General features: G+C 57.5%; 2 protein-coding genes across 3 annotated transcripts; both read right to left on the minus strand.

Moving 5' to 3' along the window:
- Window positions 1-533: 533 nt before the first annotated feature.
- Window positions 534-4,931, minus strand: LOC103171684. 2 transcript variants are annotated; one of them, XM_042345076.1, is made up of 7 exons: window positions 4,773-4,931; window positions 4,043-4,224; window positions 3,765-3,896; window positions 2,990-3,292; window positions 2,424-2,509; window positions 1,748-1,881; window positions 534-995 (listed from the first exon to the last, which is right to left on the minus strand). In XM_042345076.1, exons 3-7 carry the CDS (start codon window positions 3,858-3,860, stop codon window positions 613-615), a joined length of 1,002 nt encoding a protein of 333 aa, XP_042201010.1. In that variant the 5' UTR covers window positions 3,861-3,896; window positions 4,043-4,224; window positions 4,773-4,931; the 3' UTR covers window positions 534-612. The 2 variants fall into 2 exon arrangements, with proteins under 2 accessions (XP_042201010.1, XP_042201009.1); XM_042345075.1 differs by having other exon boundaries at window positions 2,424-2,554.
- Window positions 4,039-21,056, minus strand: LOC103189547 (pleckstrin homology domain-containing family A member 4). The gene is made up of 16 exons (XM_042344927.1): window positions 21,017-21,056; window positions 13,775-13,876; window positions 13,251-13,355; window positions 12,873-12,945; window positions 12,035-12,135; window positions 11,347-11,456; window positions 10,343-10,495; window positions 8,646-9,549; window positions 8,009-8,101; window positions 7,499-7,567; window positions 6,875-6,955; window positions 6,183-6,332; window positions 5,716-5,814; window positions 5,471-5,579; window positions 4,773-5,014; window positions 4,039-4,224 (listed from the first exon to the last, which is right to left on the minus strand). The coding sequence occupies exons 1-16, from the start codon at window positions 21,032-21,034 to the stop codon at window positions 4,039-4,041; spliced, it is 2,595 nt and encodes an 864-aa protein (XP_042200861.1). The 5' UTR covers window positions 21,035-21,056.
- Window positions 21,057-21,261: the final 205 nt, after the last annotated feature.

Below are 21,261 nucleotides of genomic sequence, written 5' to 3' on the forward strand. Positions count from 1 at the left end.
TCTCAGCTGCTCACCAACCGAGTAACGCACCCGATGGGTGACCTCGACACCATTATATCTCAATCTCTTCAATCCCTCTTGACCTACATAATAGCTGTAAAGGCGACATTACTCTTCACCTGCGAACCTCACCCCTCCCCTCCCCTCCCCTCCCCTGGTTGAAACTCTTCCCTTTATGTCCCAGGGCACCCACCGCTGATAGGCGGCGCCTTAAAGTGCTTGTTCCGACTGAAGGGGCCTGAGATGGAGTCCCAAACCCCAGATGGGAGGCAGCTGACACCCCTTTTCCTTCCTCTCTCTCCCCCCATCCCACCCCTCCTCCTGCCCCGGCAAAGGACCACTGCGCCATTAGACTGACAACACTTCCTGTCACTAGTATTGGGGGTGGGGGTGGGGGGGGCGTACGAGTGAGTGAGTGGGGAGAGAGTGAGAAGGAGTGACGCGTCTTGCTTCCAGCCCCCAACAGTAACGGGCAGAGGAAATAATAATGATCCTCGCATTCGATGCAGCGCCTTATCACGTCTCTGAGACGCCTCAAAGCGCTTCACAGGATTTACTGTCAAGTGTAGTGACTGTATATCTTGTGTAGCCAAGTGTGTCTATTGTCTCCTCCTAGATCAGGTACAAGTGAGGCAACTCCTCCAGCGATGCTCCAGCCTCCGCGGTGCCCTCCCCCCACGCGGTGCCCGGCTGATCGGGGCTGTGTTCTGCCCCCCCGCCCGGCAGCCCCGACTCCGAGGGGAAACCCGGCACGGGCGAGGCGAGGGCGAGGCGTGAGCGGGCGCTCTGTGTGACCGCTGACTCCCGGCTGAGGGTCTCTGGCTGGTTATCGGGCAGCGAGCTGGGGGGCTGCCTTGCCTCATCGCTCCCGGAGCTGGGCCTGTTTGTCTCCTGACGTGTTTGTGACGGGATCCGGACGCTCTCCTCTCGCGCCGAGCCCCCGGAGTCGGGCCAACTTCCCTCCTCACTGTCCTCGGATTCTGATACAGCTTTAACTAAAAGAAAAGGCGACGGTTTGTTCGTTGGGTTGGTTCTTTTTTTCTCTCTCTCTCTCTCTCCCTTGTTTTTTTCTTTCTCACTCTCCCTCTCTCTTTCTCTGCCCTTTTGCTCCCACTATCCCTTACTCCCCCCACTTTCCAAACGTGCCGCCGTCGTCACGTTGCATTCCCTTGTGAGCTTGCAGCGTTATCAATGCCACGCAACACAAAATTACCTTCGTGCAGCGCCGTTCACGTCGGGAGGACGTCCCAAGGCGCTCGGGGCGGGGGGGGTGAGTGGGAATGAACCCTGTTTCCCTTCACACCCCCTCCCACAGCCGGAGGGAGGGGCAGGAAATCACCCAGCCCTGTTGGGAGCGTCCCGAGGCGATGTTTGTTTTGTTTAGCCGAGCCTGAGTGCCTGACACACGCGGAAACCCATCACCGCGGCTTAAGGGTCTCCAAACCAAACTGAGAATTCCCACCTACACACCTGGAAATCCCACCGATAGATTGTTGGAATGGAATGCGCTCTCTCTTTCTCTCTCGCTCTCTCTCTTTGGATGGAGGGAGGGAGGGAGGGAGGGATTCTGCTAACCTATTTCCGGAGAGTATTGGGCGCAGGTTGGAAAATAAATTCGGACCCGCAATCGCTGGCTTGGGAGGCCATTCGGCCACTGCGCTCCGGCTGGGATGGTGGGGGTGGGGGGGGGCGAAGCTGAGCAAAGACAGACAGACAGACAGACGCACGCACGCACAGGGAGTATTACCTGCCATTGACCTGCTGCGCTGTGATGCCTCGGCAGCCAGAGCGTAGGACAGGCTAATGATACGGTCCCTCTCTCTCTCTCGCACGCCCCCCTCACCGTCGGGTGGGCTGCAGGGCTCTCCCACTGCACTGGGACTGGAGGTCACAAAACACAGCACAGGTTTGAACCTTTTCAGTCACTTTGCAGTCTGGTTTCTGCCCTATTTCCTCCTCTCCCTCTCCCACTCCCTCCCTCCCTCTACCTCACTCTCTCTCTTGATTATTGGAATGGAATGCGCTCTCTCTCTCCCTCTCTCCGTCTCCTTCCTACTTACCTCATTCCAGAACGTATTAGCGCGGGTTGGCAAGAGCCAAGGCTTCGGTGAAGCGCAGATGACAGGTAATAATAATCCTGGCATTTGACACAGCGCCTGATCACGTCTTCGAGACGTCTCGAAGCCCTTCTCAGGATACGCTGTAAAGTGAATGAATTGACTGCACTTTGTGGGCGAAGCCACAAATGACTGATGACAAGATGTTGCTGTTATCAGTCATTTGGTGTCAACGGTAATAATTGGTGCGTCGGCCTGACTGTTATTTGTATGTGAAGCGAGCGGGGGAATGGGAGTGGGGGGGTAATGTGAGGGGGCGCTTCCCTTCCCCCCCACCACCACCCCCTGGTCCCCTGTACTCCTCACCTGGTCTTGGTCACCACTGCCCTGATCCTCTCCAGAGCTTCCTGATGTTCCTGCCTCTGTCCTGGGCTCAGGATGGAGTCTGGGTCCTGCCGCACACAGTGGGTGGCGATCGCCATCTTACTTGGTTTACACTGAGCAACAGAGACACAAAGACAGAGAGACAGAGAGAGAGAGAGAGAGAGAGAGAGAGACGATACAGAGAGGAATGCTGAATCCATTCAAACATTCAAGGCTGAGGTGGCGAGATGTTTGTTGAGTCGGGGGATCGAGGGATATGGGGCAAAATCAGGGCATTGGAGTTAAGATACCGATCAGCTGTGATCTAATGGAATGGCGGAACAGGCTCGAGGGGCTGAATGGCCTCCTCCTCTTCCTACGTTCCTAGGGACTGCAATTGTGAAAGAGGCTCTCTCTCTCTCTGGCTTGCGAGGCGAACGCTGTAACCTCTAACCGCTCCATCACCGGGTCTCCAATTGTACCAAACGTGAGTAAGTATTTACTGTACTGTTTTCTTTCTTTAACTGAAGGGGGGGGCGGGGGGGGAAGGAAACCCCGACCTCACTGACCTCTCGCCGCGCCGTCCGTCCGGCTTCGCTCTCCCTCCCCCGCTGGGGTGCGGGGGTCATGGTCACCAGCTTGTTGGAGACCTTGACGGGAGACGCAGCGCAGCCCCCGCGCTCCGCGGGCAGCCTGGCTCCCACCGTTACCCCACCGTTGGTTGGCTTGGTCCGCGAGTCGGTGGCCACGACCCCAGGGCTGGGGCTGGGAGGGTGGGAGAGGCTGGTCACTGGCCGGACACTCAGCACCAGCCCGGATGGTGGCTTCGAGCTCGCTTTGTCCTTTAGCCCCAGCGTCGCTCGCTCATGTCCCTGAGAGAGAGAGAGAGAGACAGCAACGGTGAGGCTCAACATCATAACCCACAGAACACAACCACTTGAGTGTGTGTCTGTGTGTGTGTGTGTGTGTGTCACTCGGGCTCAGTGTGTGTCATCAGTGGCTGATGTCGGCGGGAACGTCACAAAGTGTAGTGACTGAGTGTTTTGTGGGCGAACCCGGCAGCCAATTTGCGCACAGCCCTGCCCCCGCAAACAGCCGTGAATTGAGCCAGCACTTTTATTTGGTGTGTGGGGGGGAGGGTGAGGGGGGTGAGTGGTGGTTGTCGGACAGGACGCCGGGAGAGAGGGACGGAGAGATTGGGGGGGCGGTGGGACATCGTGGTGAACAGGTTGGTACCAATGAGGTGAAGTGATCTGTAGGTGAGTGTGAGGTGCGGAGGCACAGGGATGCTCTCTCTCCCTCTCCCCCCCTCTCTCTCTCTCTCTCTCTCTCGAGGCTGTGTACCATGGCTGGCGATCGCCTCTGTCCTGGGGCGGAGGGTTTGAACCTCTGGGCTTCCCAGTGTCGCTTCATCCTCTCCATCTGCTCCTCCGCGCTCATCCTCACCCGCCGGGTCGCTGTGCCAACCTGAGGACGCTGGTACAACAAGGTCAAAGTGTGAGCGCCACCAATGAATACCGCTCCCTCATTCACTCGCTCCTCCATTCCCTCCCTCCCTCCCTCACTCGCTCCCTCCCTCACTCGCTCGTCCAGCAGACATTTACCGACATTCACGTCCTCACCTTGTGAAGGTCTCCATTAGCCGGTGAGTCCCGATGGTCTCTCTGCTCCCCCGCCCGGCCTTGGGGCTGGTTCTGGAGGTGTGCGGGGGAGAGGGAGGCGGGGGCAGGTTGCCGAGGTGGGGGCTGCTCCTGGGGGGAGAACGCCCACGGCAGGGGGGGCCGTGGGGGGTCTCTTCGGGCACCTTTGGAGAGCGAGGAGAGAGAGAGAGAGAATCAGTTGGGAGCCGGGGAGCCTGAGTTTGAGACCCGCCGTGCGCTCCTGCACGCTGTCCTGCCCAATGATGCCCAATTGGCTGCCGTGTTCCACCCACAAAATACCGTCTGTTTAATCCACTTTACTGTGTATCCTGTGAAGCGCTTTGAGACGTCTCAATGGCACGGTGAGGCTCTGTGTCATATGCAAGGATTATTTATTACCTTTTTCATGTGTAGTGACTGTGTTTTCTAGGCGCATCCAGCGGCTAATTCCAGCTCAGTAGCTACGTCCCCGCAAACAACCGTGAAGCGAATGAATGCTTTTATGGGGCGGGGGGTGGGGGGTGGGAGTGTCAATCGGGTAAAACACCGGGAGGAGAGAGCGTGTGTTAGAGAGAGAGAGAGAGAGAGAGAGGAATTCCCTTCTCATTCTTGAACGGAGACGTGGAGGGATCTTTAACGTCCGCCTAAACAGGGCTCAGACGGGGGGAGCTCTTATCTTCCCCCGAGGGACTTAGCCCATCCCTCCGCTTACCTCTGGGAATTCTCTATCCGGTACCGGCCGCACTGCGGTGGGAGAAGGAAGCGGTGATATTCCCACCGGACTCCACGGAGAGAGCGTCTGTAGTCCTGAAGGTTGCTCCGGGAGAGGGGAAAGCGAGAGCGGGAAATGCGGGAAAGGGGAATGCGGGAGAGGGGAATGCGGGAGAGGGGAATGCGGGAGAGGGGAATGCGGGAGAGGGGAATGCGGGAGAGGGGAAACTGGGAGAGACATCACTGGGGAGGGAGACGGGAATAAAACAAACTGGAGTCAGCAGTTTTACAATACAGATTGACATTTATAGGGATAATTAGGAGGACGTTCCAAGGGGTTTGACGGCACTGGTTTGTGGTCCGCCCGCAGGGGGGGTGGGGGGGGGGTTGGGGGAGAGGAGTCGGAGGGTGGGGGGGGAGGGAAAGATGACCAAAACGTCTTCAAAGAGGCAGCTGTTGACATGGAACAGACTTCACATTCTCTCTTCCCCCCCCCACCCTCTCTCCCTCCCCCTCTCTCTTCCTCCCCCTCCCAGTCTGTCTCTCTCTCTCTCTCCCCTCCTTCTCCCCCCACCCCCCTCACCCCCCCATCCCTCGCCCCCCACACACCCCCGCACCCCCCGACCCCTGTAGTTGGAATCGAGTGATCCCGTGAGCTCTGCTCCTCTGCGCACAAACCCGAGGCCACCTCCCCGATACCTGGCTGTGTTATGGCCCCAATGGCTGTCTGGAAGCTCCTCTTGTTCCCCCTGAGGCCAAACATAACGTCTTCTGTCATCCTCAGCTGCCTCCGCGCCCCCACCTGCTCCTGTCAGGGTAGAGGCAGCAAATCAGGTGTGTTGACATCTCCCCCCACCGCCCACCCCCCACCAAGTTGTAGTGAAACACTGCAACATCCTGTGCTCTTGACGTGAGAGGGGCAGTGGTCAGAGGTTATTTATTACCTGGGGGTCCCCACAGCGACTGACGAGGTCACATGAGGCTCGGAGCAGGTACAGCTCGTTCTCCAGACCCTCGTACTCCCCCCATGCTCGCTCCACCTCCTGTCTCCAAACACAACACAAGGTCAGGACATCAGCTCAGCCGTTCGCTCTCCCGGGCAGAAGGCCGTGGGTTCGGGCCGGTGGACGCAGACCCGCTAATGGGCTTCGCGAAGGCAATTAAATCAGCTGCCGCAAGTGTGGAACACACAGTCACTACGCATCAGAGTGAAGTCCCCTCGGGAAGTGCAGTGAGTGTGGGATGGATGGGGCGAACCCAGCGGCTGATAGTAAGCATAGAGGGTCTCCCTAACCCATCCATTCCCACCACCCCCCCACCCCGGCCACCCTTAAACACATACAGCCCACGCGGCAATGGGGGAGGGGGGAGCGGAGGGAGGGAGGGGTAGTGTGGCCGCCTGTTGGGTTACCGTGGTGATGTCGCACAGCTTGGCTCGGGTGTGAATGAGTTCCTCCTGTAGCAGTGACTGCTGGTAACTGATCCTCTCCACCATCCCGGGCTGTTGGCTGAACTCCTCCATGCGGCAGTGGGTCACCTCCAGCACACCTTCCAGCTTGTCCTGAGGGAGAGGGCAGCCCGGGCGGGAGTCACAAGACACCTTACTCCACACGCGCGCGCGCGCACGCAACACGCGCGCACGCAACACGCAAGACACACACTTGTCAACCTGGGAGTCTCGTAGCTCGGTGGTTAGGTCGCCCGCCCCCGTAAGCGAGAGGATCCGGTTTCAATTCCCTATGGGGCTGGGCAAAACCTCAGGCAAGTGTCCTTACTCCACACGCACACGCACGCACACACGCAACACGCGCGCACACAACACGCACACACACACACCCACGCCTCTGCTTGCCAACAGGGGTTAGTCGATTGGCAGATCACTTTCCGAGGCTAATAATCCCTCCGTTAAAAAATTGGGTCACGCGATCCATGACCGTTTTGTGCCCAATTGGCTGCTGCGTTGTGCCCACAAAACACACAGTCAATCACACTGTATCCAGTGAAGCGCCTTGAGACGCCTCGACGACGTGATAACGCGCTACATCACACGCAAGGATTATTATTATTATTGTTATTATTGTGGTGGTTGTCTCTCCTCCATACCTTCTCTGCCTTGAGCTGGTCAGCCTCTGCCACCAGCCCCTGCAGCAGTTTGTCTTGTCCACAAAGTCTGGTCAGCAGCACCTGGAGATGGACGGAGTGAAGACCAACAGTCAGCGTTGGTGCCCTCAGCCACCACACCCCCCCCCCTCCCTCCCTCCGCTCCCCGGGACCCTGAAATTCCTCCTCGCCTCAACCCGTACAATCCACTTCCCTTCAAATCTAACTCTGAACCAAGTCCTACTTTACTTTGGTAAAGGAGAAGTCCTGTAGCTCAGTGGTTAGAGCGAGAGGACCCGGGTTCGATTCCCGGGCAGGGAGAAACCTTAGGCAAGTTCCCTTACTCCTCACACCCGCCTCTTATTTACGCAGCAGTAAGTTAGTCAATTGGCAGATCGTTTTCCGGGGGTAATAATCCCTCCAAAAATAAGCTCAATCCACGACTGTTTGTGGGACTTTGTTGAGCGCAATTGGCTGCCATGTTTCGGCCATTAAATGCGTCGAAAAATCCACATTACAGTCTATCCTGTGAAGGCCTTTGAGGCGTCTCAATGAAGTGATGAGGCGCTGTGTCAAATGCAAGGATTAATATTGTTATTATTATTATTTAAACTGCGAGCGACTCACATCAACCTGGTTCTCGGACACCCTGAGAGACCGTGAGGAATGCTCTCGAAACAACTCCAGCCCAGGCGCCTGAAAGAGAAGCAATTGAAGGGGAACGGTTAACACCAGGGGAACCTCATGGGGATTTCTCTCCACCTCCCCGACCCCCGCCACCCACCCACCCGCCCACCCGCCCCTCTCCTCGCCTCCCTCCCTCCCTCAGCGCGGAACACAACAAAAAAAATAAAGACTGAAAGGTTCCAATAGATGAAAGCGCTTTGAGCCGTCTCAAAGACGTGCTATAAGGCGCTATATCAAACGCAAGGATTATTATTGTTGGACACTTCCGTGAAATAAACACCCGGACTGTGGACTGTGTTCCCAAACGGGTGAGAATTTCCTTCCGACGTCAACAGCAACTCGCGTTCATGTCGTGCGATCAAACAGGGTCTTGCGACGGATCTTGAATGAGAGGGAAGGGGCGGAGGTGGGTTTCAGAGAGTATGTGGGGGTTTGGGGGGAATCACTCACTGTGTGGTTTCCTGACAGACGTGGGGTACTGACGGTCCGGGTGAGGTACGAGTGTTGGGGGGTGAAGCACCTCTCGGTCCAGGCCCCCGCAGACTGCTCGACAAAAGGGAAGCAGAGAGAGAGTAGCGGCCATCACTGTCCGGCCGTCAACGCAGGTGGTCTCGCAATCACAGCTTCGGATGCAGCCCAGCACCTCGAAAATGTCCTCCGCCCCTACCCCCCCCCCGCCCCCACCGTTCCCCCGCACCCCCCACCGAGCCCGTCCCAACAGCACCACTGCCCGTGCGTGTGCGTGTGTGTCAGTCAGTCACCCGGCTGATCACCATGATGGGTTTCCGTGTGTGCGTGTGCCAGACACCCGGCTGATCACTGTGATGGGTTTCTGCACATGCGTGTGTGTGTGTATGTGCCAGACACCCCCGGCTGATCACCGTGATGGGTTTCTGCACATGCGTGTGTGTGTGTGTATATGTGATGGGTTTCTGCACATGCGTGTGTGTGTATATATGTGATGGGTTTCTGCACATGCGTGTGTGTGTGTATGTGCCAGACACCCCCGGCTGATCAAACCGCCCACAGCCCACAGTCGCCGTGAAGATGACCAGATTCACGCAACCGGAGTTCAAGCCAACCTTACCCACGAGGGTTGCCTTGTGAGGGTGGTGTCCAGCGGGTAGTGGTCAGTGGGGAGGACGGTCACTCTGTCCGCTGGGGTGTGGGGTCTGAGGCCCAGCCCGGGTGGTCTCCCTGGCGACTGACCGCTCCACACTCTGGTCGTTCCGTCCTCCGTAGCCGCGAGGCTCAGCCTATCCCGGTGCCCGTGTTGTCTCCCGGTAGGAACGCCGCGGAATCTCCCGGGCGAGGGAGCCTTGTGGTCCCCTGCTCCCGGCGGGGGGACGTCCAGCCGGCCGACCGGGGTCTGGGGCCGGACCCGGGGGGAGGACGAGGTCACGTAATATCCCACCGCGAAGCCGCCTGGAACGCCGGGAAAGCCGGGGGCCTGAAGCTGGGACTGGAGCTGGGTCTGGGGCTGGAAGTAACCGGTGGGGAGGGAGCGGGGAAGCACGTCAAACCTGCCGATGGGGGTGTGGGGTCTGGCTCGAGCCCTCCCGGTCTCGAGCTCCTCGGCCGAGCCGCTGTGGGGGGACCCAGCCCCCCGTGGGAGGGGGAGGGAGGGGCGTCCTGGGGAGAGAGCCCGTGACGGAGTCGGGAGCAAGCCCCGGCTATACGCTGTGGTGTCGGAGAGGGGGGTCAAGTACCCGCCGTCTGGCGTGTCCGGCCAACCCACTCCCTCCTCGGGGCCGCCCGGGCTCTTCCCTGGGTGGTCTCGGACCCCGGCTGCCGACGGGGGGACAGTGACGGTGATTGTGAGAGCGTCCCCGCACCCCCTCCCCTCCCCCCCGCCCGGCCTGACAGGGTGGACGGTCTGTGCCGAGCCGGGGGGCTCCCTGCGCTGCCCATCGCCAGCCGGACCCCCTCGGTAACCATTCAGCGGGTGATATTCATAGAGATTCCCCGACTCGGATTTCACCAGATATTGTCTGCGGGAGAGACACCGAGAGAGAGGGAGAGAGAGAGGGAGGGAGAGAGAGAGAGAGAGAGAGGGTAGCGTGAGGTTAGACTGTACCAGTTTGTATGTGTCTCTGTTTGACTGTATGCGTGTGTGTGTGACTGTATGTGCGTGTCTGTGTGTAAGACGGTGTGTGTCTATTTCTGTTAGGGTGTGTGTGTCTGTCTGATGTGTGTGTGTGTGTGTATGAGTGTGTGACTGTGTGCGCGCGTGTGTCTGTGTTTGACAGTGTGTGTCTGTATGTGTCTGGTGTGAGGGTGTGACTGTGTATGTGCGGGTCTGTGTGTGAAATGGTGCGTGTCTATTTCTGTTAGTGTGTGTCTGCGTTTGACTGTGTCTGCATGCGGGTCGGTGCGTGTCAGATGCCGAGCGGGAACGTGTTTGGGGACGTGCGAGGTCTGAGGATCTTTTAACGTTAATTGTTGTTGTTGTTGTTGTTGTTGTACGAGCCGCGAAGGCCACGGACTCACTCGTCGGTCTCTCCGTCGCGGAGCTCCTCCTCCTGGGAGCGAACCCACCTCTCCACGTGGGACATGGAGTCACTGCTCCGGCCCTCGGGCTCCCGGGCGGTCTCAAACCCCAGTGTCCTGCCCTGCGAGTTGCTGGCGGGGGCCGGGGCCGGGGCGGGGGTGGGGGCGGGGACGCTCTGCGGGGGGAGGGGGAGGCGTTCCAGGGTGATGGAGAGCGACGGAGCCCGTTCGTGTCTGCGTTCGTGGCGAGCGGTGGGGGAAACCCCCTCGGCTCTCCCCCCCGGCCCCCCGCACTCCGCCGCCCCCCCGGCCTCGGACAGCTTGGCGATCTCCAGCGACTCGGCGCTCCGGGAATTTGGGAAGAATCCGGATTTGGTGAAGTCTCCGAAGCTCGAGCATCGCTGGACGTAAGGCAAAAGGCTCAGACCCTCACCAGAGGAGCAGCGACTGAGGGGGAGAGACAACAACAACAACAGTGAGTAAACACAGAGGCTCATATACACCCACACACACATACACACACTCACATACACACTCATACACTCATATACACACACAAATACACACACTCACACGTATACACACACTCACATACATACACACACTCACACGCGCACACATACACACTCCCATACACACTCATACACTCATATACACACACACTCACACACACACACTCATACATTCATATACACACACACATACACACTCACATACGCACACGCACTCATACACTCACATACACACACTTACACTCACACACACACACACTCTCATATACGTACACTCACACATACACACTCGCATACATACAATCGCACGCCCTTCCTTCCTTCCCCAACTTCAGGTCGCGCCCTGGAGATCTCCCCCCTCCCCCCCACCACCCCCCACCGCCTCGGCGTCCCCTCCGCCACTGCCGAGCGCTCTGGGGCGCTGTCCCGTGTGACGCGGCGCTGTGTAAACACACGTTGTTGTGCGAGTTGTGCGTCTGTTTTTATGTGCCGCCGCGCGCACCAGGGGGCGCTGTTACCCTCAAACACAGGGACCGCGGTGGGTCTATTGGGGATCGCTTTCCGGGGGTAATAAACCCTCCCCCCAAAAAAAAAAATTATTCGGCCACTCAGTCCACGACACTGTGGGACGCTGATGTGCCCAATCGGCCGCCGCGTTTCGCCCGCGAAAAAATAACACAGTCACTACACGTTACGGAGTGAAGCGCTTTGAGACGACGTGATGAGGCGCTGCGTCAAAATGCCAGGATTGCTGTTGTTGTCGTCGTCGTCGCCGCCGGCACTCACCTGCTCTGCGACTCCACACGTGCGGACTGGTTCATGGCTCTCACCCATCCGCTCATGTCCTCCTGTGTGTCAGCGCTGAAGTGGTACGTTCTCATGCCGGGGTGCTCAGCCTGCGGGGGGGGGGGGGGGGGGGGGGGGGGGGCAAGGGGAGCGTGTTCAAACATCCCATCCCTCGCCAAGTCTCGCGCTCATCGCCCCCCCCGGCCCAGCCCGGCCCGTCGGCAGGACTCGGACAACCTGCGTGGGTTTGGCCGGTCAGGATCCTGCGGTTGCCCCCACCCCACACTCCGGGCTCCTCCCCAAAGCCTCGGCTCTTGCCAACCCGCGCCCGATACCGTCCGGGATCAGGTCAGCGGGATACACGCCCTCCAGGGACCGGGGGGGGGGGGAGAGGAGGGAGGAGGAGGGAGGGAGGGGAGGGAGGGGGGGGAGGGAGGGGGGGGAGGGAGGGAGGGGGCACATTCCATGCCAACAATTTATCTCTGAAAATTTCCATGTGTCGGTGGAATTCCCAGATTGGTTTGGAGGCTCTTAAGCAACAGTGATGGGTTTCCGTGTGTGTGTGTGTGTGTCAGACACCCGACCGACCAACAAAAAAAACACCTCCCAAGTGCACTCCCTCCCACCCATTCCCAATCCCGTTCCCGGAGGAGAGAACACTGCTCCCCCCCCCCAGGACACTCTGTACCTTGAAGGAAAACTTCCGGCTTTTCCGGTCCGCTGGATCAGCCGCTGAAATGTCGTAACTTGGCAACGGGATGCTTCCCAGGATGTTCTGTTCCCGGCTGTCTGCGGGGCGCGGGGGGAGAAGGCGGAGGAGAAAGGGGGTGGGAGGGGAGAGAGAGAGAGAGTGCGGAGGAGAGGGGAGGGGGTGGAAGCAGAATTGAGTCCACTGTTAAACGTGCGAGAGGGACACGCGTTCGATTCCCGAGCAGGTCAGGGAGAATCCTGAGGCGAATTACACACACACACACACACACACACACGCGCCTCCGTGTACAGAGCACTTAAGTCGGAACCCGGTAATTAGTTCGTTTGGAGGATGGCTTTTCCGGGGGCAACAACCCCTCTCATAAAGGAAATTGGATCCTTAATCCACGGCTGTTTGTGGGGACGGCGCTGTGCGAAATCGGCCGCCGCGTTTCGCACCGTAAAGATGCACAGTCGCCCCACGTCGCGGTGCGTCCCGTGAGACGTCTCGACGACGCGGTCAGGCGCCGGTATCGACCGGGAGGATTATTATGATGATCGAGAACCCTTTGCCTTCCGACTTGGGAACCGGTCGGCAGAAACCGGAGGTCGTTCGGCCCAACCCGGCGCGAAACCCGTGAATGTCCCTCCAGCCTCGGAAGTCGCCGCGCGTTAGTATCATTCGGTGTATATCACTGAGTGTGTGAGTTACCCCCAAACCCCCCACGCCACCCTCCCAGTAAGCGCTCCCCATTGCCCACCCCCCCACCCCGCAACCCACCCCACCCACACCCACACCCCTCCCTCCTGCCCCGACCTCTTGCTCGCTGTGTTACCTCTGTAATAGAAGAGACAGAAATCGGACAGGACAAACCATCTCCTCTTCCACAGCTTGAGCCCAGCACTGTCCTGCAACACAGACACACACACACACACGTACGCGCGCGCGCGGTGTGACACAGGGTAACAGGACATCACGCGCGCGCGCGCGCGCGGCCACACACTCGCTCCGTCTCTATCCGTATCAGTTTGTGCGCGGGTTGGGTGTGCGCGCGTGTGCGTGCGTGTCTCTCGCTCTGCGCGTGGTTGTGTGTCTTTCTCTCAGTCGGCGTGTGTGATTATGCGTGTGTGGCGTGAGTGTGTGTGTGTCTCTGTGTGCGCGTGTGCGGTGTGCGTGTGCCTCGCTCTCTGTTACACCTGTGGGCTGGTGGTACCTGTTTGAAGAGCCAGCCTCTGATCAGGACGGGGGAATTGGGGTCACGTTTAATGGACTGCTCCCTCTTGGCGAAGCTGTGAATTTTCCTCATCGCTCTGCTGGTCTGTGACGGGAGTTTTGCGAAAAAAAAAAAAGGATCAGATACGCAAACCCCGTCTCCCGTCCTCTGGTTCTGCTCACAAAATAACAGCCGAGTCAACTTCCCCGGCCCGTGTGCGTGTGTGTTGTGTGTGTGTTGTGTGTGTGTGCGCGTGTGTGTGTGTGTGTGACACATGCTCTGTCTGTCTTTCTGGGTGTGTGTGTGTGTGTGTGTGTGTGTATATGTGTCTCTGATTCTCTGTGTGTGTCTGTGTGTCTTTCTGTGCCTGTACATGTGTGTGTGTGTTTCTATTCTGTATGTGTATGTATGTGTGTGTGTATGTGTGTGTGTGTATGTGCGTGTGTGTGTGTGTGTGTGAGTCTGATGTCAGCCCAGAACCCACAAGGTGCTGCGTGTAAAGCGCGAGGGGTGGTGTCTCTGACCTGTGTGCCCAGTGAGGTGCTGATGGAGGAGATGGTGACCACGCTGGAGGCCTGGCTCAGGCCACTCCGCGATCTCTCGCTGAACTCCGACATGGGTGCAGCCTGGAGAAAAAAACACGGCGGTCACTCCGTCCGTCCGTCCGTCCGTCCGTCAGTGAGTGAGTGAGTGAGCGAGCGAGCGAGCGAGTCGGTCAGTCCCGATTCACGGCGACCCCACTCACACGGCTCCTCCCAGACTGGGGTGCAATCGGGTCAACAAGACCCGGGGGCAGAGAGACCAACAATACTTTGCTCCCCAACCCCCCCCCCACCACCCCCCACCAAACCCCCCCCTCCCCAGCCCAGCTCCGTGATTCCTATGACCTCCCAGTCCAGGCTGATGCTCCAATGCAACGCTGGGGAGAGAGAGAGAGAGAGAGAGAGAGAGGGTGAGAGAGAGAGAGAGAGAGAGAGAGCCATATTGTCGGAAGTGCTGTCCTTGAGACATAAGTGACTGTTTGGGTGGTTGTTTAAACAACAACAACAACAACAACAAGATTACATTTGTATAGCGCCTTTCGCGTTGGGAGGACGAGGTGCTGGGATGGGGCTATTGGGAAGAAAAGAGATTGGAATCGCTCTCTCTCCCCCTCTCCCCTTCTCTCCCTCTCCCCCCCCTCTCCCCCTCTCCCCACCCTCTCCCCTTCTCCCCCCCCTCTCCCCCTCTCCCCTTCTCCCCCCCTCCCTGGGTGTCTTGGCCGCCAATCCCTCCCCAGGTACACGGCCGCTCGCTCGCTTCCCTCCCTTCGCGTCTCCACGTGACTGTGAAGCGCTTCGAGATGGTCTGTATCCGACGCGAGGAGTATCTGGTCAGTGATTATGTCCGGGGAGTGGGGGGGCGGGCGGGCGGGGAGTGGGGAGGGTGGGGGGAGGGAGCATTAATTTCGGCAAACACACAGCACACCCGGCGGATAATCGGAGGGTGTGATCAGCGCCTGTGGGTAGTTCCTATGGCAACAGATGGTGACACTGAAACTCCGAACTGTGGAAAGAAATACACAGAGAGAGAGAGAGAAAAAACATTCCGTTCACTCCCACTGAGCGTGAGCCGGAGTGTAAAGCCATCTGTGTCCCGGTCACGGAAACTCCTCCACCAGGACACACAGGTTAGGGTTAGAGGGGGGCGAGGCGGGGGGTGGGGAGGGGAGGAGGGGGGGTGGGGGGGGGGGTCGGAGCTGATCTCATCCCGGAGTAAATCCCTCTCTTCCAGAAAGGGTAAACATCCTTTTCCGGAGAAATCTGATTATCCCACGCAGTGAATCTCCCGTTGGGAGTGATGGACATTCCCATGTGTTCGGGCCACGGGGGGAGGTGTAATCAGCCGAGGGAGAGACGGCAAGTCAACGCGGGGAGTCTGTGCAATGTGATCACTCCCCGTCACAGGGAGCGAGTGCGTGTGTGGGGGGGAGGGAGTCGGTGTGAGTGCGTGTGTGTCGGTGTGTGTCGGTGTGTGACGGTGTGTGACGGTGTGTGTCGGTGTGTGACGGTGTGTGTCGGTGTGTGACGGTGTGTGACGCTGTGTGTGTCAGTGTGTGTGTCTGTGGGTGAGTTATTCAGTGTGTGAATGTGTGTGAGAGTGTGTGTGTGTGTATGTGAGTGTGGTTATGAGAGTGAGGGCTGTGTGTGTGTATGAATGCGAGTATGTAAGTGCGTGTGTTTGAGTGTGTGTACACATAGGTGTCTGTTAGTGTATATCAGGGTGTGACGATGTGTGTCAGTGGGTGTGTCGGTGTGTGTGTCAGTCTGGGTGTGTCAGTCTGGGTGTGTCGGGGCATGTCAGTGTGTGTGTCAGTGTGTGTGTGTCAGTGTGTGTGTGGTGTGTGTCGGGACGTGTCAGTGTGTGTGTGTCGGTGTGAGCCAGTGTGTGTCAGGGTGTGTGTCAGTGTGTGTGTCAGTGTGTGTGTGGTGTGTGTCGGGACGTGTCAGTGTGTGTGTGTCGGTGTGAGCCAGTGTGTGTCAGGGTGTGTGTCAGGGTGTGTACCCCCCCCCTCCCCACTCCCAGTGGCTGACACTCCGGGCTGTGGGATGATGAGATGAACAGCTGGAGACGGCCGGCGGTTCCGCCTCTGCACGGAATTCGATCCACCTGTCAGCCCGGGATTTGGGATACGTTCCGGGGGCTCAACACTGGCCCAAGCCGTGGCGGGTTAACCCCTTCAGCTGAGTCGCTCGCCCTATGATCAGTGTTTGGGGGTGGGGGGGAGGGTGGAGAGATGTTGTTGGAGATATAAAGTGGTCACTCACCAACTGGGTGTTTCTGTGGAATCCAGATTGTGTATCCCATTGCTCCCACATCCTTTAGTGCCCTCACTTTCCACCTATCCTTCGCGTCCTCCCGACGTGAGAGGCGCTAAACGAAGGTAATACCGTATTGCTCGCGCACAGCAACATCTCACATAATAACAAACCCTCGCATTTTCACGTCTTCGAGACGTCTCAGAGTTCCGGTAAGTAGGAACCCGATCGTTGGTCGATTGGAGGATCACTTTCCAGGGGTAATGATAATAATCGCTCCCCCCAAAAAAAATTGGGTCAGTCACTCAACCCACTGTGTGTGGGACACTGCGATGTGCAATTGGCTGTCTTGTTTTGCTCACAAAATAGACAGTCACTCCACTTTACAGTGTTATCCTGCGAAGCTATTTGAGACGTCTCGACGATGTGATAAGGCTCTGTATCAAATTCAAGGATTATTATTATTATTATTATTATTATAATGTCTATTCGGTTTAGATTGAAACCCAGAACAGAGAAGGGAAAGGGTGAGTGAGTGAGTGAGTGAGTGAGTGAGCGAGCGAGCGATGGGGGGAGAGAGAGAGCGAGAAGGAGGTAAAGAGCGAGAGCTTTATCCCCTCTATTCGGAAGAGAATCGACCCCCAGAGGTGACAGAAAGTGCACTGACAATGTTGGCCACAGAGAAAGCGGTCAATGGAGCCTGACATCACCCGGTCGTGCCGAGGGTTTGGTTCAGTAAAGGACAAAACGAGTCAGTGAGGGGGTTGCTCGCCGGGGGGACATGGGTTGGCTTGTGTCTTCCCAAGGAGAGAAGAGCTTCTCTATGAGTCTCTCTACATCACAGGGAGCCTCTGTCTCGCTGCTTACTGACCGCTATTCACTATTCATTGCGAGCTTCATGCCATCTCACAATGAAAGACCAAATGGCCTACAGTATGGGGGTGGGGACAATTGGGGTGGGGGGGGGGGGGCGCTGGAGAGTGGGGCGGGGAGGGGGGTAGGTCTCCTCTCGTCCCCCATCCTCTTCCTCATCGACCACACCTTCGGTCACCCTCCCAACTCCCCTCCAGCCACCCCACCCCACCCCACCCGCACTCACTCCTGATCCCGACCCCCAGCTCGGGCGCAAATTCCTGACAGTTCAGCGCCTCGGGACACGAAAGGCATCGTGTAAACGTCATTTGGTGGCGATGGTGGTGGCGTTAGCTCTCCGTGTCCGCGTGTCGCTCTCTGTTAATATGTGTGTATGTGTTTGTATGTGTGTGGGACTGTGTGTGTGGCGGGGTATGTGTGTGTATGTGTGGGGGGGGGGTGGGGTGACGGTGGGGGAGACAAGTGCAGCTCCCGGTTTTACAGTAAATAAACAAGTGAATTAAGCAGCCGGATTTGACACCATTATAGAGGACAGAAATTGAGGGCGGGGGGGAGGGAGCAGAGAAATCAACGTGTCCGGGTGATATAATACTCCCCCACACTTCTCTCTCTCTCTGCCTCTGACCACCCCCCCGCCCCAATCTGTGTCTCTCTCCCCCCCCCCCACACTCAACCCCACATTCTCGTAAAAAAACAAGAGAAAAAGCACCTCTCGTTTACCTTCTCCAAATCTCTCTGCGTGTAATGTATCAGCCTCCCATCACCTGTCTCTCCTCCCAGTGTTCCTCGTCAACCACTGCCCCCTTCCCTCCCTCCTCCCCCCCACCCACCCCCAGCCCCGTTGATGTCTTCCCCCAGGGTGCTAGCGAGATGCCCCCACCCCCACACCCGGCGCTTCTGCCTTAGTCCTTTCCTCAAAGCTTAAATCGATCTGCAAAGCAGCTCCTGATATCAGTCGCCTACACACTCACTCTCACTGAGTCACTATTGCAGTCCTGGACACAGCTGCACAATTCACACACAGAGACCCATCGCGGGGAGAGAGGGGGGAGAGGGGGGAGAGGGGGTGGTGGAGAGTGGGGGGGGAAACTGCAGGGCAGACCCACACTCAAACACTAAAACACTAAATATAGAACGATCCTTACATTTTGTAATAATCACAATCCTCGCACGTGACCCGCGTTTCGAGACGTCTCAAAGCGCTTCGCAGGATACGCTGTAAAAGTGGAGTGACTGTGGATTTTGTGGGCGAAACCCGGCAGCCAATTGCGCCCAGCGACGTCCCCACAGCCGGTCATGGAGTGAACGACCAATTTTGCTTTCGGGGTGGGGAGAGGGTCCCTACGCCAATCGACTAACAAGCGGGTCCCTACTTACTGCGAACAGAGGCGTGTGTGAGTGTGAGTGCGAGTGTGAGTGCGAGTGTGAGTGTGGGGGAGTAAGGAAACGTGCCTAAGGTGTTGCCCCGTCTGGGAATCAAACCCTGGTCGTCTCGCTGGTGAGGCCAGCGCTCTGACCCCTGAGCTGCCGGGATCCACGTCAAAGCCCCAGAGCAGTGATAAGAAAAAGTCTCGCACCTGATACAGAGAATGGTCACGTCTTACAGACCGGTAGCGACTTGAGCCGGGCTGACACCCAAAGGACCGTTCACCCCCAAACGCGTCTGGATGTTGTTCCCCGAGGAAGGGAGGGGGGGGTGGAGAGGGAAGAGAAGGAGGGGCACGGTTGGGTGGGGTGGTGGGGGGGGGGGGGAAACAAGTGAAACCTCTCCCCTTGGATCAGCCCTCAGGCAGTCACGCATAATGTGGGTCAGACCAGCGCTGCTATCGACAGTCCCTATTGCTCGCCGTTTGTTGCGGGGGAGGGTGGAATGTGATGGAATGTGCGTGGGTGTGGGGTGGGTGGGGGGGGGGGCACGGGATTCATTAAAATAAAATGCCACTAATATTCCGCTTGCCCTCTCCCACCGGCCCCTCGCCCCCTCGCCCTGCCCTGACTCGCTCACTGGTACACAAAGAGAGAGAGAGAGAGAGGGAATGTGACATTGCTTCTGGCTAATGTGTGAGGTCCTCCCAAGGCCGGTCACACAAAGCACTCACGGTCCAGGCTGTGCACAGTCACTACACTTTACAGTGCAAAAAAAAAAGACAGTCGCCCACACACTCGCTCTCACTGAGTCGCTATTGCAGTCCTGGGGCGCAGCTAATACAATTCACACACAGATCCACACTCAAACACTAAATATATAACAGCCGTCACATTTTATTATAATAATAATAATAATAATAATAATAATAATAATAATAATAATAATAATAATCCTTGCATTTGACACACATATTTATCAATCAACCGTTGACGATTGGGTTAAACGCTTCCTCTCCGGCTCCTCTCCTCTCCCGGTTGAGATCGCTCACCCCCGTAGTGTAAGTGGTTAAAGCGCTCGCCTCGCAAGCCTGAGGACCCGGGTACGATTTCCGGGCAAGTTTCCCACCCACCCACCCATACCCACCTACCAACACCCACCCACACCCACCCACACCCCCCACACGCGCGGGCGCCTCTGTTTACCCGGCAGTAAGTAGGAACCCGGTTGTTACTCGGCCGGCGGGTGGCTTTTCCGGGGGTAATAATCCTTCCAACCCAAAATTTGGCGACTGAATCCAGCGGCTGTTTGCTGTGCGGACGCTGCCGACTGCGTTTCGCCCACTCGAAAAAAAATAAAAAAACACCCGAAGTCAATTTCACTCGGACACTATGTCCTTTGGAGCGCTTTGAGACGTCTCGAAGGTGTGATAGAGTGCAAGGATTATTATTAACCGCGAGTGTCTCAGCTTTACCCTGTGTGGGTGTGTGGGTGGGTGGGTGGGGCGGGCGGGTGGGTGGGTGGGGGGTGTACTTCACAATCCAGCCACCAGGGGAGTCATTGCACCTGACTGAGCCCACGGCAGGTGGTTGATCCGGGCTGGAAAGCGTTAAAACTGCCCTGGATTTAGCTCCCGAAGCTCCGAAACATCCTAACTATCCAGCGCTCTCTCTCCCTCCCTCTCTCCCTCCCTCTCTCTCTCTCTCTCCTCTCTCTCTCTCTCTCTCTCTCTCCTGCAACTCTGTTTCTGCTGCACCCAAAGCCCTCTCCAAATTTCCAATTAAACCAATCGCTCCGTGGCTTCCCATCCTAAGCACCGACCGCAATTGACGGTAGGAAGGGTTACCATGGTGACTGTCTCCGTGTTGCTATTCCGAACCTCATCCGCCCCCTCTCCTCCGCCCTCCACCACCCTCCCCCCCCCCACCCCCACCACCAGCCCCCACGCACACACGCGCATATACACACACACACACCACACACACACCACACACAGGCAAACAAGAGCAACTAATTCAGGATCCCACCTCCACGCTCTGTGTGCAGTTATAATAAAAATCCTTGCATTGGGTGGAGCGCCGGATCACGTGGTTGGGAGGTCTCAAAGTGCGTCCTGGGTTACGTAAAGTGGAGTGACCGTGTATTTCGCGGGCGAAACGCGGCAGCCATTTGCGTACAGCGGTGTCCGGCAAACAGCCGCGGATTGAGTTCCTCTGACTTGCCTAAGGTTTCTCCACGAGTCGAACTCGGGGGTCCCCTCGCTCTGAACACCGCACCGCGGGACTCCACAGCTTAAGTTGGACCCTTTTCCCGCGTGACAGTCACTACGCTCCAAAGTAACTCCGACATACAAAACGCAATACAAAACGCCATTCGCGTCGCGCGCCTTTCACGTCGGGAGGACGTCCCGAGGAGCTGGACGCACAGGGACGGACAGACGGGACCTGGTTTAACGTCTCAACTCTACCTTCAGAGAGAGAGAGAGAGAGAGAGAGCGAGAGGGGGGAAACTTAACAAATAGAGGAAAGAACAAGAGAGTCAGTGGAGAAAGAGGAAAGCAACGGAGGTAGTGGAGGAATAAGAGCGAGAAGGAAGGAAGGAAGAAAGAAGGTGGAAATAGAGAGATAGAAGGACAGTTTTAAAACGGTTAATATCCTCAGTCCTGTGGAGAGAGTCAAGTGTGAGTTACAGAGAGAGAGAGAGAGAAATACAACTCAACACTCACTCACCTTCTGGGAGCTCAGCATTGATGTTGCTCTCTGCCTATGTCCTACCAGCGACAGCCCGACAGTGCCTCTCTCTCTCTCTCTCTCTCTCTCTCAGTGAAGCAGCTTGCGAAGGGCTCTCGCTCTCGCGCTCTCCACGTCTCGGCTAAAAATACTGAGCTCCACACCCACCTCCCTCCCCATGACCTCAATGCCTGCCTCTTTCCCCAGCCCCAGCCGTCCCGTTCCTTCCACGCGAGCAGCTGTCT

Source organism: Callorhinchus milii, unplaced genomic scaffold (assembly GCF_018977255.1).
Source record: "Callorhinchus milii isolate IMCB2004 unplaced genomic scaffold, IMCB_Cmil_1.0 Scaffold31, whole genome shotgun sequence".
Lineage (NCBI taxonomy): Eukaryota > Metazoa > Chordata > Chondrichthyes > Chimaeriformes > Callorhinchidae > Callorhinchus > Callorhinchus milii.